Raw genomic sequence first — 14,389 nt, 5'->3', positions numbered from 1 at the left:
GGGCAAAATGGTAGTATTATGCACAGTCTCTCAGGAGAATGGGACCCAACACGATACTTTACCGGGTATGAGGGGGCAGCCGGCGGGGTGTGAAAGGGGGGTTAGTGCAATACAGCCCAAGCGCGGAGGGAACGTGCCTAACAGGGATCTGAGTGTTCTGCGCGTGATATGAGCCCAATCCCGTCCATTAAATAGGGAGCGAGGGGGGGGTCGACACAGACCCTAGCAGCGTCGGCGCCGCCCCGAGCAGCAACCCCTCCGCCCCTTCCTCGCGCAAGATGTCCCCGAAGGCGGCCTGGAGGGTGGCGTACCTTCCTGGCGCCGTCTGCAGCCGTGTCTTGACCACGTCCAGCGGGATCACGGCGGAGTGGGTGCCTAGAGGTGCCGCCGAGGTGTGGACAGGAAAGGGGGGCCGAAAAGAAGGGGGGTGGGCGGAGAGCGGTGCCGGCGCAGCCCGCGCAGCCGGCGAGGGCGAAGAGCGCAAAGTCGGCCAGCCGCAGCGCCCGCTCCTCGCCCGCCACGTCACCGCGCGGCCCGAAGACAGTCGTGCGAGCCTAAAGCCGCCGCTCCGACGGAGATCAGGCAAACGCCTTGCCGAGGGCGCGGCCCGAGGACGGCCGGCTCGCGCGATTCGCTGGCCGGCGGCGGGCGGCGGCGCGAGAGTTGGCCTGCCGTCGAGCAGGAAGGGCGCGAGCCCGCGCACTTCGTACAGTCCGCTGCGCGTCCGCACCGGCAGCTGCGTCGACGGGAGCAGCGCGGTGGGGTCCTGCGACCGCAAGGCGGTCTGGCTGAAGCCGCGAGCTGCTGCTGCATCTGCATCTGCTGCATCTGCTGCTGCATCTGCATCTGCTGCGGGCCCGAGTCGGTCTCCGAATGCTCCGAATGGGTCTCCGAATGACTTCTACCCGGCGGCGGGGACCTGCCACAAGTAGTCTGGCAGGCCGGGCGAGAAGGCGGGAGGCACAATCGCGGTGACCGAGCCGCCTGCAGCCGCAAGGGGAGAAGGGCAGGGCTAGGGCGACGAGAAGAAGAAGGCTGCGGCAGCGGGGAAGAGAAGGGAAGAGACGGCTCCAGGAAGGAGAAGGAAGGAGAAGGCTCGTGGGGCAGTCCGCTGGGGCGGGGCGGACAAGCCGCTGCCGCTCTGGATCGACTGCATCTCGGCTTAGCATCGGCCACTCCTCGGATAAACCTCGGCTGATCCCGCCCACGTCTCAGCTCGTCTCTGCTGCACACCAGTGCCGGTCGCGCCGCTCTCTCCCGCAGTCACGCGGCGGACGAGGCGGGCGATATCGTCGCGCGGCTGGGAGCGCTCGTCGAGGAAGGTGAATGCGAGCGCCAGGTGCCGGCACGCCTCCGGGTCCGAGCCGTGCTGCCGCTCCAGCGAGCGGAGCAGAGCCTTTGGCCCGCTCGCGCCCGGGTAGCGGCGCAGACCGTACTCGACCGACGCAGAGAAGGCACCAAAGGCGGCGTTGCGCCGCGAAGTCTGCTTGTCCGGCGGGAGGTTCGCGGGAATCGCCGCCATCCGCGTCTCCCACCACGCCGCGCAGTCGGCGTCAAAGTTGAGCAGGAAGCGAGATAGGTACGTCGTGAACTCGAGCGTGTAGAACGCCTCCATGGCCGTCGCCGCGCCGGGTGGGATAGTGTCCTTATCGACCCACCGCAGCACGGTGGCCGACTCCGCACCCACGTACCACTCAGCCGTCGCATCCGCCGCGCCAGCAGCGCCAGCCGCTCGAGCGCCACAACCGCTTGCAAGTGCAGCGCCAGCGGCAGTGACGGCGGCGGAGCGAGCAAATCCGAGCACGACGCGCCGGCCAGTCGGTGCAGTCGATACGGCAGCGTGGATCGGCACGGGGCGGTGCAGGCGCGGCCGGGGTGGCGCAGCCCAGCAGCTCGCGATGAAGACCAGCGCACTCATCGGGCAAGAAGGGGAAGAAAACCGCTCGCGAATAAAATAGCACAGTGAAGTCCTCCCATCCCTCCCTTGGGGTGTCTGTTTTCTTTCTTTCTTTATACCCTACCCCCCTGCCCCCTGATTTGGGCGTGTAACGGACGTCCCAGTGGGGACCGACTCCCTTACCCCCTATACCCCCTACCCCAAACCCGGGGCTGGACCCCAACCCTTTCCTAGAAGTTTTCATCTTCTTACCCTCCCAAACCCCGTCAGCAGTCCTCCTCCGGGAATGTACGTAAATGCTTAACTGAGAGAGAGAAAAATACACTGAAAAAAAATAATGAACTCGCCTCGTTCCCGCGTGGGGCGTGGCGGCGAGGGCGCTTGGGGAAGGGATTAGCGTCGCCGTGAGCATCGTTGGCGCGTGACACGCCGATCTGGACGCACGCTTGCACCGCCCGTTCCGAGAGGCCCAGGTCACCTACCCCTCTCGACCAGATCGTGTACTCTCGACCAGAACTGGGGACTTGGGTGACTGCAAGTAGATCGTGTAAGATTCTTTCCTTTCCTGTCCAACGCTTTCCTCTTGCGCGAGTTTACCCCATCATCCATGATCTTTTATATCATTAAGAGAAAACATATGGAGGCGAAAGTAGGGCACACACCCTCCGCTTCCTCTCACAGGTGAAAGGACACGTGACCTGACGTGACTCAAAATAATGGGCTTGCGCCCATCCCGGGGTCGGGTTCGACCCCACGCAAATCCGGAGGAAGGGGTGACAGGGGATGCTGTCGTTGATGGTCTCAGCGTCTCAGGCCCAGAGTGAGGTAGTGCATCGGACTATCCCGGATCCTGCTGAACAAGCTCCTCTTGGTAGCTCGATCGGTCACACCGCCATCACCCCCGTCTCCCAGTGAGACGATGGAGAGGGGGGACGACACTGCTTCTCAGCAGCGTCCACCTCGAATCAATCCTCGCTTGATCCTGCGCCGTGTTTGTTTGAGCTTATGACCCCCCCCCCCCCCCAATGAACACACCAGCGAGGGAGGGCGAGACGATCGAGGGGTCCCGTAGAGCTCTACCATGCGGAATCGACCCTTCCCAGTGCTCAGTGCCCAGAAAACATGTGACTCGTGGTTAATCACGGGCCGCGTTTGGAAGTTTGGACTGGCTTCGGCCACGCCGCCGATGAGGAACGCATTGCTGCCGCGCGCCTTCATTGCGTACCTCGCACGGGCGCGGAGACGGGCGGTACTCTTTCTGCAGCACCTGCGTGCCGAACTTGCAGCGTCTACCTCTACGCTCTCTGCTCTTCTGCGGCATAGCCTCCATCCCCTCACTGCCACCGTGCTTGGAGCAGTGCCTCATCGTGCGCATCATAATGCACATCACAATTTGTCAGCTTTGGACGCAAATTCAAACGAGAGCAGCACCGCGGCCGAACATGAAGCGGACGAGGATCTCTCCACCACGTTGCTTGTGGGTGTCGGTGCGCTGGTGCTTGCTGTCGCTACGTATCTTTGGAACATCGACGGCAGCGCAGCTAGATCCAAGGCCTGGTTCATCGAGGATCGGAGCGAGCCCTCAAAGCAAGTGCTAGAGCCAACGGACAAGCTCCTAACCTCCGAATACTCTCCCACTGCAGCGCCAGAGTCGTCCCCAATTCCTCTTCCAGAGAGCTGGGTGGCTGTTGAGAGACCGTGCATAATGCTCGTTGATCGAGCAGCCAGCGAAGAGTGACGAAGCTGAGCCCTGCCTTTCCGTGGTGTGTGTAGGTGTCAGCCCGCTCCCGCGTCCAATGACGGAAAGGTGAGGCCAAACATGATTCGGTCACGATTGGCTGTACCATGTCCATGATCGGCGCCCGTTGCCCGTAGGCGCCTGAGCCGCTCTCTTTCTACTCAGGGCTCGAGGAGGTGCCGGTGGAGGTGGACCTCGCTCGGGAGGCGACTCGTCGGAGCCCCCTTTTTGGGCAGCTCGAAGCGTGAAGCGACGCGGTCGACTTCAAGCCACGGTTCTATGTCACGGCTGTCCGAGCACCTGCTAGCGGGGGGCCGACGACCCGCGTGCCGCGAGATGACGTGAGATGCGCGAGCGACCGAGCTCCCGCCTCCCCGAGCCGACCGCGGGTCGAGATTCGGAGAGTTGTGAGCTAAATAAAGAAAACTGACGTCTACTAGGAGATGGGTAAAAAGGAACCCCGCCCGTGCGTTCTACATCTAGCTCTGTGCGCGCAGACTGTGCATCAATCAGTGCCGAGCTCTCGGGCGGCGACTCGGGGGTTGACTGTTGGCCTCTTTGGGTGTGACTGGGGTTGTGGAGCGTTGTCCGAGACATTTGACGTATGTTCGCTCCGCGACAAATGCGAATATACAACTGTGACAAACACACAGAAACGCACAGATCAAAAGTTAGTAGAGTATTAAACGACGGCACAGAGTGCCACAAAAGCACTTTTTCGTTGTTCTCCCGCGCAGGGGCTCCCCAAACTAATGCGAGCCGCGACTGCTCCGCCAACCAGCCTGCACGGCGACACGACAACCGGGCTAGTCGACCTTGTTCCTTCGCTGGCTCGCGAGAGCGCGCAGCGACTCGGACGACATGCGGTGCGGGGAGGAGAGCTGCGCGGCTGGCAGCTCGTCCTCCGCCCGGTCCTCATAGTGGGGCGACCGCCGCCCCTCGGCCCTGCGCACGACCTGCAGCCGCCACACCGCGAGGACGAAGAGGCCGCCGTAGACGCAGAGCCCGACCATCCCCTCGGCGAAGACGGAGCCGCAGGCTATCAAGAAGTGCACGCTGTCGAAGGAGGCTGCGAGCGCGAGCGGCGTCTGCAGCGCGACAAGCGCAGCGCACGAGCCCATCCCGGCGGTCCAGAGCGCGCACCGCCAGCGCTGGTCCCACTTCAGCTCGCCGAGCTCGCGCGGGTTCTGCCCGCCCCGCTCGACCCACGCGGGCAGCTCGGCGCCGCGCCAGAGCCGGTAGGGCGGCCTAGGAGCTCGGTGCAAGGGGCGGTCCGAGAGAGCGGCTGCGGCGGGCCGTGGGCGGGGAAGGGGAGTTCGCCAGCGGAGGAGGGCGAGCTCGGCTGTATCTCGGCTTCATCTCGGCTTCATCTCGGCCATCTCTCGGCCATCTCTCGCCAGCGGAGGAAGGCGAGCTCGACAAAGTGGAGGTGGTAAAACTCCATGAAGAGAAGCACCTGCCCGGGGGGAGGGGGGAGGGAGTGAGGGGGTGAGGGGGTGAGGAGGCGACGCGCCGCGAGAGGGAGGGCGGCCGGGGGGGGGGGGGGGGGCGGCACCCCGATCCCGGACAGGAAGCCTCCCATGTGGATCGCGGAGGGGACGATGTTGTAGCCGAGCAGCCGGTCGTGCGGCACGTTGACCATGCTCACGACCGCCATGAAGAGCGAGCCGGCGAAGAGCCAGATGAAGCGGTTCCGCCCCTCCATCTCGTCGAGCCAGGGGTGGCTGCTCGCGGGCTGGCGGAGGCGCCAGACGGGCCGGCGGGGCAGCCAAAACGGAAACTGCGAGATGAAGAGGGTGATGGAGGAGAGGAGCATGCAGCCGAAGAAGACGCGGCCCTGCGGCGTGTCGAAGCTCGACGCGACGCACGAGATGGTGCCCGTCGAGGCGAAGCCCGTCGGCAGGAGCCCGCACCCGGTGAGCGTCTCGTCGCGCTTACCGTCGGGGCAGCCTCCGAGATGGAGGACGAGCCCGTGCACGCAGAGGATGATGGTGGGCATGACTGCGAGCAGGGCCAGCACCACCGACGAGATGACGGCGACGGCAGAGAAGCGCTGGAAGTACGCGATCAGCATGTTGGAGCTGAGCACGTCGGGCGTCGAGTTGCGGCGCTTGCGGCCCTCCCCTTCGCGCACGTCCGGGGAGGAGGCCGCGCGAGACGGCCGAGGGGCGGCCCGGAAGGCCGACGCCGGAGGTATGTTCAGCTCGGGAGGCGTCCTGGGCGAGGCGCACATCGCGCCGCGGCGAGAGGCGGGGTGGTGAGGCGCGAGAAGGCTTCGCGCCCGAGGTTGGGCCGAGCGACGGCCGGCCCAGGGTTCCAACTTTTTCCGGGGTATGGTATGTCGTACCAAAGGGGTAGGGGGTATGGTCCTGCCCGCCCAAGACTAGCCCTACCATACCCCCAAGCAGGTCTGCCAGCAGGCGGGGGGGTATGGTCTTGAGCTGGCATGCGCGACCCTACCATACCATACCCCGGAAAAAGTTGGAACCCTGGGGGGGGTGTAAAAAAAGCGCGTCTCGCGCGCGGGAGACGCGCGCGTTTAGCCGCGAACGGGGCCATGCCAGACGTGTCGCCTGCGGCTGGGACGCCAGCCGAGACGGGTGCGGAGGCGGCGCCTATTCACAGAACTCGGGACGGGTATTTTTCGCTTCGCTGCGCGGCCCCCCGGCGGCCCCGCAATAGCGAATAGGTAGGTAGGTGGGGCACGGAGCCTGGCGGTTGGCGCCCGCAATAGGTAGGTAGGTAGGGCGTTTTGGCGCGACTCAGTGGCAACAGACCCCCTATCTGGCTGGGAGCCGGAACCCTGATGGCTGCCTCCACCTCCGCCCAGCCGAGCTTGGCCCGTCGAATCCGACAAACAAAGAGAAGAATTGGTTAAGAATTGGTTAATAAAAATCTCTCTCTCTCAAACAAATGGCTAAAAATCTCCGGGGTGTAGTTTTTTGGATTTTGCTTGGCCGGGTATCATGCTGAAATTCTGCAAAAACCTAACCGGCCCCTGCCCTGCCCCTACCTACCTACCTACCTACCTACCTTACTTATGGGAAACTAAAAAAGAAATCACGGGATGGGTGAAGGTGGGGTACTATACCAACTAAAGTGATGGCTGGTGGTACTATCCTGCAACCACAGTCCTTCCTGTGACATGGCAGGCCACTCTCAAGCCCTACAAGCACCAGATCAACGACTTGGGGAGGGTTGACATCGTGATTTAAGCGGAAAATTCTTTTTCTGCTGTGAAAATTCCGGCGTGAGAGAGGGAAAAACCCGACGGGAGGGCCGAGACCCTACCCTACCTACCCCGGCATGATACCCGGCCAGCAAAAAAACCACACACCGAAAATCTCTCTCTCGAATCCGAGTGCTGCTGGGATCGGCAACAGGTACGGGGGGAAAAGAAAGAGGGCACGCACGAATCGAGCGTCGATTCCGCAAGACAGGAAGAGACGTGCGGCAAGAACAGCTCGACAGGAAAAAAGAAAGAAAGAAAACAGACAACCCAAGGGAGGGATGGGAGGACGGCACGCCGCCACCACACAGGGATTTTAAGGAGAGGTGTGTTTTAGGTATGTTGTTGGCAAATCAAGACACAGAGCGGTGTGTGGTGCGCTATCCGTCGCCCACCCTAGGGAGTCTGCCTCTTCCTATCTCTCTTCGCAGTCTCTCGCCGATTCTCGCTGCAAGGTCCACAGGACGGAGATCCAAAGGTACGATTTAATTCTTTTCGCTCTCGCAAACACAACATGCGCGCTTCGCACACTCTGCAGCTCCTCCGGCTCACCGCTCACTGCGCGCCCCTCGCGCCACAGGCTGCCCTTCGAGACCGGGACCGCCTCCTATGATCTCAAGAAGCAGGCGCGCTGCATAGCCGCCCTTGAGGGTGATACGGACCGGAACACGTTTGTCGCGGCGACGTTGGTGCTGCGCGGGCAGAACGAGCTGCACGTGGTCGAGTTCAACGAGGACACGAACGAGGTGTGGTGCCCGCTCGTGTACGCACTGCCGCACGAGGTCTGGGGCGTCGCCTGCTGCCCCGCGCCCGAGCACGTCCAGCTGGTGCTCGCCACATCGTCGGACGGCGCCGAGCAGCGGACGAGCCTCTACCGCATGGACAGGCTGGCGGAGCGGGAGGCGGCGCCCGAGGCGGGCCACCGCGGCGCCCCCGCGCCGGCGCCGCTGGCCGAGCTGCTGCAGCTCGGCGGCCCTTGCGCGCTCGGCGACTCGGTCGACGTGCTGTGGAACCCGGTGCTGCCCGAGCAGGCGGCGGCGGGGCTAGCCGCCGGAGAGTAGAAGCGGAGCGGCAGAGAAGCTGCGGTGGAGCAGCTGCGGCAGAGTAGCTGCGATGGAGTCGGACCTCCGCCCCGTCCAACTCACCCCGCCGCCGCCCAACCGCACGCCCCTCGCCACAGGTCGCCTCGCTCCACCGCGGCACCGTCCGGCTGTGGAGCCTTTCGCACGCAGCCGCGGCCTCGTCCGCGAGCGAGAGCGGCGCCGCGCCGTCGCCGCGCGAGGAGGGTTCCTTCGGCTGCGGCCGGTGGGACCCGCACCACGCGCACGCCCTCGCTCTCGCCTGCGAGTCGGACCTGCTCACGCTCGACACGCGAGAGATAGCCGAGAGATAGCCGAGAGATGGCCGAGAGATGGCCGAGAGATAGCCGAGAGATGGCCGAGAGATAGCTGAGAGATAGTCTAGAGATGGCCGAGAGATGGCCGAGAGATGGTCGAGAGATGGCCGAGAGATAGCCGAGAGACAGCCTCCGAGAGATAGCCGGACCTGCTCACGCTCGACACGCCGAGCTGCAGCTACCCTCTGCGGGGAGCCCGACCCCTGACCCTCGACCCCTGACCCTCGTCGGAACCTCCCTCTAGGCGCTCCATGAAGAGCGCCGTCGCCGTCGCAGACGCGCACGAGCAGCCGGCGCCGAAGCACCGCCAGCCACCACAGCCACAGCTCAGCCAGAGCGACCACCTCAGCCACAGCAACCACCACCGCCCCCAGCACCCCCTCGTGGCACCCCAGCACCCCAGCACCCCAGCACCCCAGCCCGTAGACTCGGCACTCTGCCCCGCGCTGCCGCGTCCCGGCAGCGGGGTCGCCGCCCGCCTCGCCGGCAGCGGGGCAGCGGCGTGGTGAGCAGCGGCGTGGTGAGCAGCGGCGTGGCGAGCAGCGGAGTGGTGAGCAGCGGGGTGATCAGCGGCGTGGTGATCAGCGGCCCGCCCCCCGCAGGTGCGCGGTCTCGACTACAACCCGAACAAGCCAAACACGCTCCTCTCCTCTGGCGAGCAGCACGCAGGCGCGCCTTCCGCCAGGCCGCGACACGCCACTGACTCGTCCACGACACGTCCACGGCAGGCGACGACTACCACGTCAAGGTCTGGGACTTGCGCAAGCCGCTCACGCCGGTGCCTTGTCCCGTCTCACGGCACACGCGCTGTCCACTCCGCCGCGCCGCCGCACGCCACGCTTCCTCACGCGACGCCGCCTCAAGCATCGCCGCCGTGGAGGGCGTCGCGATGCCGAGAGAGGCCCGCCCTCGCCCGTTGCGCGCGCAGGTGCTCTCGCTGCTCGCGCACGCCCACTGGGTCACCTCCGCGACGTACAACCGCTTCCACGACCAGCTCCTCCTCTCGTGCGGCACCGACAGCCAGGTCAAGCTGTGGCGCGGCTAATTAATTAAAGTAATTCATTCCATTCATTTAATTAAGAGCCAGGTCAAGCTGTGGCGCGCCGCCGCGATCTCGTCTGCGCCGCCCAGCCTCGACTACGAGGAGAGGGCGCTGCCGCTCCGGACAGCCGCGCCGCGATCCGGCCCTCTTCACACGCTGCAGCCGTGAACAGGAGGCCGACCCGTCCGAGGTCGAGGCGGACGGCATCGTGCGGCCATACACCGACCACGAGCAGTCCGTCTTTGGAGCCGTCTGGTGCGCCGTCCGAGAAGGAGACTGTGCGTCGCACCGCCGCACACGCGCGCCTCGACACGCCGCACGCCGATCCGAGCAGGTCCGCCGCCGACGCGTGGATCTTCGCCTCCCTCTCGCTCGACGGCAAAGTGGTCGTCAACCACGTGCCGCCGTCAGAGAAGTACAAGATTCTGCTTTGAGCCCCGGCCGCGTGTCGCCTTGCGCCAGTCTGCTCTGGAGGGCGAGTTTATCTCACTGAGGTGGATGTGTGACGGTAATGCTTGCGTCGTGATCAGGCCGGAAAGGAAGAAAAACAGCCGGCTGGAGTGCGTCATCAACCGGCCCCCTGGGCGCCAGGACCAGGGAGCTACAGAAGCGCACCGTGGCGACCAGGTTCCGGGCTGCAATGATTGTCGGGGTCGCTCTCTTCGTCACCGCGCTTGCGCCGACCGGCCCTCGCGCCGCATTCACGGCGGCGCCCGCGCGCGCAGCTGTCCGTCTCGGCTTTCTCGACTCGCTCTTCAAAAAGGAGACTGTCGACGAGATCATTGGCGACGTTGCGAACCCGTGTGACTTATCGACGGCAGAGCTGGCGGCGCTCAAGGAGGCCAGCGTTAGCGACGAGGCTCCCGGACGGCTCTACCCCAATTTGGCCGACGCACCGTCCTACGCCGACCGCTTCACCATCCGCGAGGACGCACCAAAGTCGCTCTTCAATGACGGCTACCCTCCTCTCCCGATGACCTATTTTGTCATGCTCCGCAGCGAGCGTGCGCTGCCCGTTCCTGACGAGCTCTGGCCAGCGATACGCGACCGGTGGCCCGTGCTCGCCGAGCGCTCGGACGAGGAGCTCATCAAGGCGATGGAGCCAATCAAGGCGGTCTACGTCGACAGCCGCAGGCTGGGTTCGTAGAGGAGCGCGGCCGCTCCCGCGTACCGCTGACGCCGTCCCTGAGGCCGTTAGTGCGCGCCCATATGTCTACATGTTACATGTGTGTCCCAGGAGCGTGCCCCCCTCCCGGGCCTCCGCATATCGCGCATGCCGGTTTGCCGCGGGCCGCGCGCCCGCGGTGCCGATTATACTCAAGTTTCTCTTACGGCTCTACGTGAGGTTCTATCGGTTACATGCGCATCGCCGTCCCTCTTACATGATTGTATTGCTTATTGCCACTCCCGCGTCTCGCTTCTCTCGCTACAGCCTACACGGCATGCCATGCAAAAGTTACTTCGTATGCGACTTCATCTTCAACCGCCGGCGCCGGCGCCGCCGCACCTCCGCACACAAAAAATCAAAAGACAAAACGAGAATTGAAAAAGGGCAGAACCAGAAGAAACATGCGGACATTCATGTGTCGCCCAGGCGCTGAAGAGGCTGCTCCCGCACAGGCATGCGCACTGGGGGGGGCCGGCCGCGCCAGAGTAAGTCAGTGCATGTAAGATGGCCCTAACGCAGAGAGGAGCAATCGGATCCGATCCTGTCAACATCCATGTGGTGTGTCTCATCCATTTCTCACCTAAGTGCATGATTGTACGAGGCCCGCCAGGCGGGGCGCGCGCTACGTAGGGCGCGCTCAATCTCTGGCGCAGCGTCGTATCTCCGGCGTCTCCGCGACGCGAGAGCCGGCGCCTCTGAGCTGCGCCTCTCCACCGTTCACCCCGTGGCCTCCGCCTGCTGCTGCTCGCGCGTAGTCATGGCCTCTCGCCTGTGCGTGATCCACGAGATGTAGACGGCGAAGCACATCGAGACGAAGCCGGTGGAGAAGGGGCGCAGCAGCGGCGGCACCTGCTCGCAACCCGAGGCGTCAACAGAGAGCAGCACCGCCGAGAAGGGGGGGGGAGGACGCTGCTGCTCGGCGGCATCTCGGCTACGCCTCCGCACCGCCGAGAAGGAGACGAGGTTGTAGGGGAAGAAGGTGCAGAGCTCGGTCCGCATCACCGGCACGAAGCGGGCACGCACCATCGACGCAACCTCCTCCGGCCTCCTCCCCTCGAGCAGCGGCGTGAGGACGAGGTACCCGCTGTTTGCCAACGGCGCCCAGACACACGCGTCGAGCGCCGCCTTTTGGAGGACCCTCGCCGCAGAGTCGTGCCCGGGCAGCGCCGCCTCGAGGTGGCGCAGCCAGCAAGCGGTGCCCAGCCCGCCGATCAGCAGTCCGAGGACCGCCATCCGCACCGTCCTCGCCGGGTCGTACTCTCCTCCTCCGCCGCCGCGCCTCTCGATCGCCTGAGACAGCGCGTCGCCCGCACCGACGAGCGCAAAGGCCTGCGCCGCCGTCGTCGAGTAGTAGTGCTGCTCGAGGGCCCCGTGGTACGCCGAGGAAAGAGCGCTCGCCAGGTCGGGGTGCCCGCTATGTTGAGCGGGGCAGCCGATGCCAAACGCCGAGCAGAGCGGAGGCGGCGGCGGGCAGACGCCGAGCATGGAGCAGAAGGGCGAGGACGCCGCGTGCGAGTAGATGCCAGACGTTTGCAGGTTTGCCAGGGAGGCCACTTGTGCATTAATGAGCACTTGAGCATGCGCTACGACGGCGCTCACGTCGAGCAGGCTGGGGTCCGTTGCGTGCAGCATAGTTGGCTGTGCCGCCCGCCTGAGCGTGGAGCATAGCTGCGGGCGGTGGGGCGCGCCGCGGGCGGCCAGGGCAATGGCCGTGAACACGAGCAGAGGCATGGATGTATCTCGGGAGCATGGGTTTTTCTTTCACACACAAGGCTGCAAATCAATCTATAAACGACGCGACGCGATGGCAGAGAGATTTCTTGTCGCGATGTAGGCGGCGGCGCTTTCGCGATAGCGTCCTTGAGCGCGCGTTCTCTCACCGCACAGTTGCGCGCGTCTTCTCGCTTCGGGATCCGAGACTGGCGGCGATAATAAAAAAGGCGCTCTCAAAAAAATCTGTGAATTATGCGAATCGCTTCGTGCGAATCACTCTCTCTGAACCCGATGCTTGCCACCCTCAGCCTTGCTGCCTACGCGCTTGTCCCCGCGCGCTGGCCGACTGCCAGTGCCACAGCGCGTGTTGTGCCACCAGCTGCTCTTCTCGAGTCGATTGATGGCACCTTTGCGCGGTCCAAGGCGCGGAGCCAGTCAAACAGTGAATTCTGCGGTATGATGCGATCAAACAACTTTGTCGGCAAGGTCGTGCCAACTAGCCCGACGGCTTCACCGAGCGAGCCCTCGCCGGCTTCGCTGAGCGTCAGCTCGCCGACGAAGCACGTCAGTTCGCAGTGCCTCAACGATTTTGCTCGGTCCAAGTCGCGGACAGCTGCAAACAGCGTCTTTTGCGGCATGATTCCCGTCGAGGCCACGCCTGACATCGCAGACCCGACGACGGACGACACGGCCGCCGAGGCGAGCGTCTCGACAAAGCAGGCCACCAAGCTCGAATCGATGGACGGCAAGTTTGGACGGTCCATGAAGCGGACCGCAGCCAACTCGGTCTTCTGCGGCATGGTCCCGGTCGAGGGCGCCGGCGTAGCTCCGACGAGGGCGGACACCTCTGACGCCGCGCTGCCTCGTGGAATTGTGAAGGCATGGCCTGAGAACTGAGATGGTATTTGGAGTGCAACAGACACAGCGCACACCGAACAGAGATTGAGGATAATCGAGAGTGCTTATTAGGAGCACTGTCTGGTTTACGTGTGCTAGTACCCATGCGATTACGGTCAGTTCATGAACGAGGCGTGTCATATAACCGACATGCATGTGCGCGCCGTTTTTTTTCGCGACATCGCAGAGATAGACAGAGTCTCTGAGAGTGCGCGAGAGATCGACGTCGAGACAGTGAGAAAGAGCAACCTCTCGAGCCGTTCCCCAGTCGACATGCGAACACTGCGCAGTACCGGCGCACAGAGACATGTGTTATCGGGCCAAGCCCACGCGTCCCCGGCGCGAAGCCCTCTCTAAGCCAAGCCCTCTCTCAGCCGCAGAGGCCCGTCCGGCCGAGCGCCCTCAGCAGCGGCAGCAGCGGATGGTCCACCCGCCCCCCTCCCACACCGCGACCGGGGGCTGCCCCGGCCGCCTCGCCTGCCCCCTCGCCCTCCCCCGCCGCCCTCTCGGCTGCGGCCGCCGCCCCGGCCTGCAGCTTCTCGGCTGTCTTGGCCGCCGCGTAGGCATACGAGCCCGCGATGGCGATCGCTGAGCCGACGCCGCCCAGGAGGGAGACGGGCGTGCGGAAGACGGCGATGCAGACGAGCATGATGACCACCTGGGAGGGGGGGGAGGCGTGACGGGAGGCGTGACGGGAGGCGGCGGGGCATGTGCGAGGCATGTGCGGCGAGGCGAGGCGCGGCGCGGCGCGGCGAAGCGCGGAGAGATGAGTCCGGCGGTGGCGCGGGGCGTGACGCGGGCACCCGCCGCATCGTGTTGCCAACCGCGTGCGTGACCGGGCTGACCGAGTCGAGGGCCTGGAACTGCACCTCGGTGTAGGCTGTGAAGAGCAGCCTAGAGCAGACACGCGCCTGTGGGCGGCCGGTCGCGGCCAGCGACGCGAGAGAGGGGCGACGCGAGGCGCCCCGACTGCGCGATCAGGCTGAGCAGCGAGGCGGACGCCTGTCGGCTGGGGGCCGCACCGCACCAAGCGGCGACCGCGCCGCGCGCCTCGAGGCCGAGGGTGAGGGGCAGGCTCCAGAGCACCTGCCGGCAGAGAGAGGCGGCGTGGGCGGTTGTGCGTGCGCCGTGCGGCGGCGCGGCTCCTCCCCGCACCGAGAGGAGCGTGAAGAGGTAGAAGGTGTTTGGCGGGCTCATGTTCTCCGCCTGCAGCACGCCCCCCGAGACGTCAGCCTCTCTCGCCTGCCCCTCCTCACGCCCTCGGAGGCACTCTCCGGGCCCTCACGCGCCCGTGCTCTCTCCCCTCGCC

General features: G+C 65.0%; 5 protein-coding genes across 5 annotated transcripts in view; 2 read left to right on the top strand and 3 right to left on the bottom strand.

Moving 5' to 3' along the window:
- The window catches only part of EMIHUDRAFT_462425 (hypothetical protein), a 3,423-nt gene extending 1,500 nt beyond the window's left edge, over positions 1-1,923 (bottom strand). Inside the window, exons 1-5 of the mRNA XM_005787751.1 lie at positions 1,234-1,923; positions 920-984; positions 629-766; positions 446-554; positions 222-375 (exon numbers count right to left, since the gene is read on the bottom strand). Of these exons, the coding sequence (XP_005787808.1) occupies positions 222-375; positions 446-554; positions 629-766; positions 920-984; positions 1,234-1,918 (1,151 nt within the window). The 5' untranslated portion in view covers positions 1,919-1,923. The remainder of the gene's footprint in view (positions 1-221; positions 376-445; positions 555-628; positions 767-919; positions 985-1,233) is intronic.
- A 5,525-nt stretch (positions 1,924-7,448) lies between these two features.
- Positions 7,449-9,837, top strand: EMIHUDRAFT_415073 (hypothetical protein). Its single transcript, XM_005787750.1, has 9 exons — positions 7,449-7,895; positions 8,045-8,235; positions 8,505-8,553; positions 8,863-8,914; positions 8,989-9,038; positions 9,189-9,284; positions 9,348-9,404; positions 9,475-9,557; positions 9,637-9,837. The coding sequence occupies exons 1-9, from the start codon at positions 7,743-7,745 to the stop codon at positions 9,734-9,736; spliced, it is 831 nt and encodes a 276-aa protein (XP_005787807.1). The 5' UTR covers positions 7,449-7,742; the 3' UTR covers positions 9,737-9,837.
- A 1,350-nt stretch (positions 9,838-11,187) lies between these two features.
- EMIHUDRAFT_201424 (hypothetical protein) lies at positions 11,188-12,102 on the bottom strand (the record flags this gene model as incomplete). Its single annotated transcript, XM_005787749.1, has 2 exons — positions 11,188-11,319; positions 11,416-12,102. 2 exons carry the CDS (start codon positions 12,100-12,102, stop codon positions 11,188-11,190), a joined length of 819 nt encoding a protein of 272 aa, XP_005787806.1.
- Positions 12,103-12,474: 372 nt separating this feature from the next.
- Positions 12,475-13,080, top strand: EMIHUDRAFT_201423 (hypothetical protein; the record flags this gene model as incomplete). Its single annotated transcript, XM_005787748.1, has 1 exon — positions 12,475-13,080. The coding sequence occupies one exon, from the start codon at positions 12,475-12,477 to the stop codon at positions 13,078-13,080; it is 606 nt and encodes a 201-aa protein (XP_005787805.1).
- Positions 13,081-13,450: 370 nt separating this feature from the next.
- EMIHUDRAFT_98406 (hypothetical protein) overlaps positions 13,451-14,389 on the bottom strand; it is a gene marked incomplete at both ends in the record, with an annotated part of 2,629 nt that continues 1,690 nt past the window's right edge. The window contains 4 exons of the mRNA XM_005787747.1: positions 13,451-13,738; positions 13,884-13,991; positions 14,119-14,166; positions 14,236-14,286. Coding sequence (XP_005787804.1) covers positions 13,451-13,738; positions 13,884-13,991; positions 14,119-14,166; positions 14,236-14,286 — 495 coding nt within the window. The remainder of the gene's footprint in view (positions 13,739-13,883; positions 13,992-14,118; positions 14,167-14,235; positions 14,287-14,389) is intronic.

Source organism: Emiliania huxleyi (assembly GCF_000372725.1).
Source record: "Emiliania huxleyi CCMP1516 chromosome Unknown EMIHUscaffold_14, whole genome shotgun sequence".
NCBI classification, from domain to species: Eukaryota; Haptophyta; order Isochrysidales; family Noelaerhabdaceae; genus Emiliania; species Emiliania huxleyi.
Note: the sequence above shows the minus strand (reverse complement) of the source record. Positions and strands in the feature narration are given on the sequence as shown.

Excerpts from the sequence above, each read along its gene's own strand:
- EMIHUDRAFT_415073 (XM_005787750.1), top strand. The coding sequence starts at position 7,743 with ATGGACAGGCTGGCGGAGCGGGAGGCGGCGCCCGAGGCGGGCCACCGC. Across the intron at positions 7,896-8,044 it reads ACCCGGTGCTGCCCGAGCAG|GTCGCCTCGCTCCACCGCGG; the intron begins GCGGCGGCGGGG and ends CCCTCGCCACAG. Across the intron at positions 8,554-8,862 it reads CAGACGCGCACGAGCAGCCG|GTGCGCGGTCTCGACTACAA; the intron begins GCGCCGAAGCAC and ends CGCCCCCCGCAG.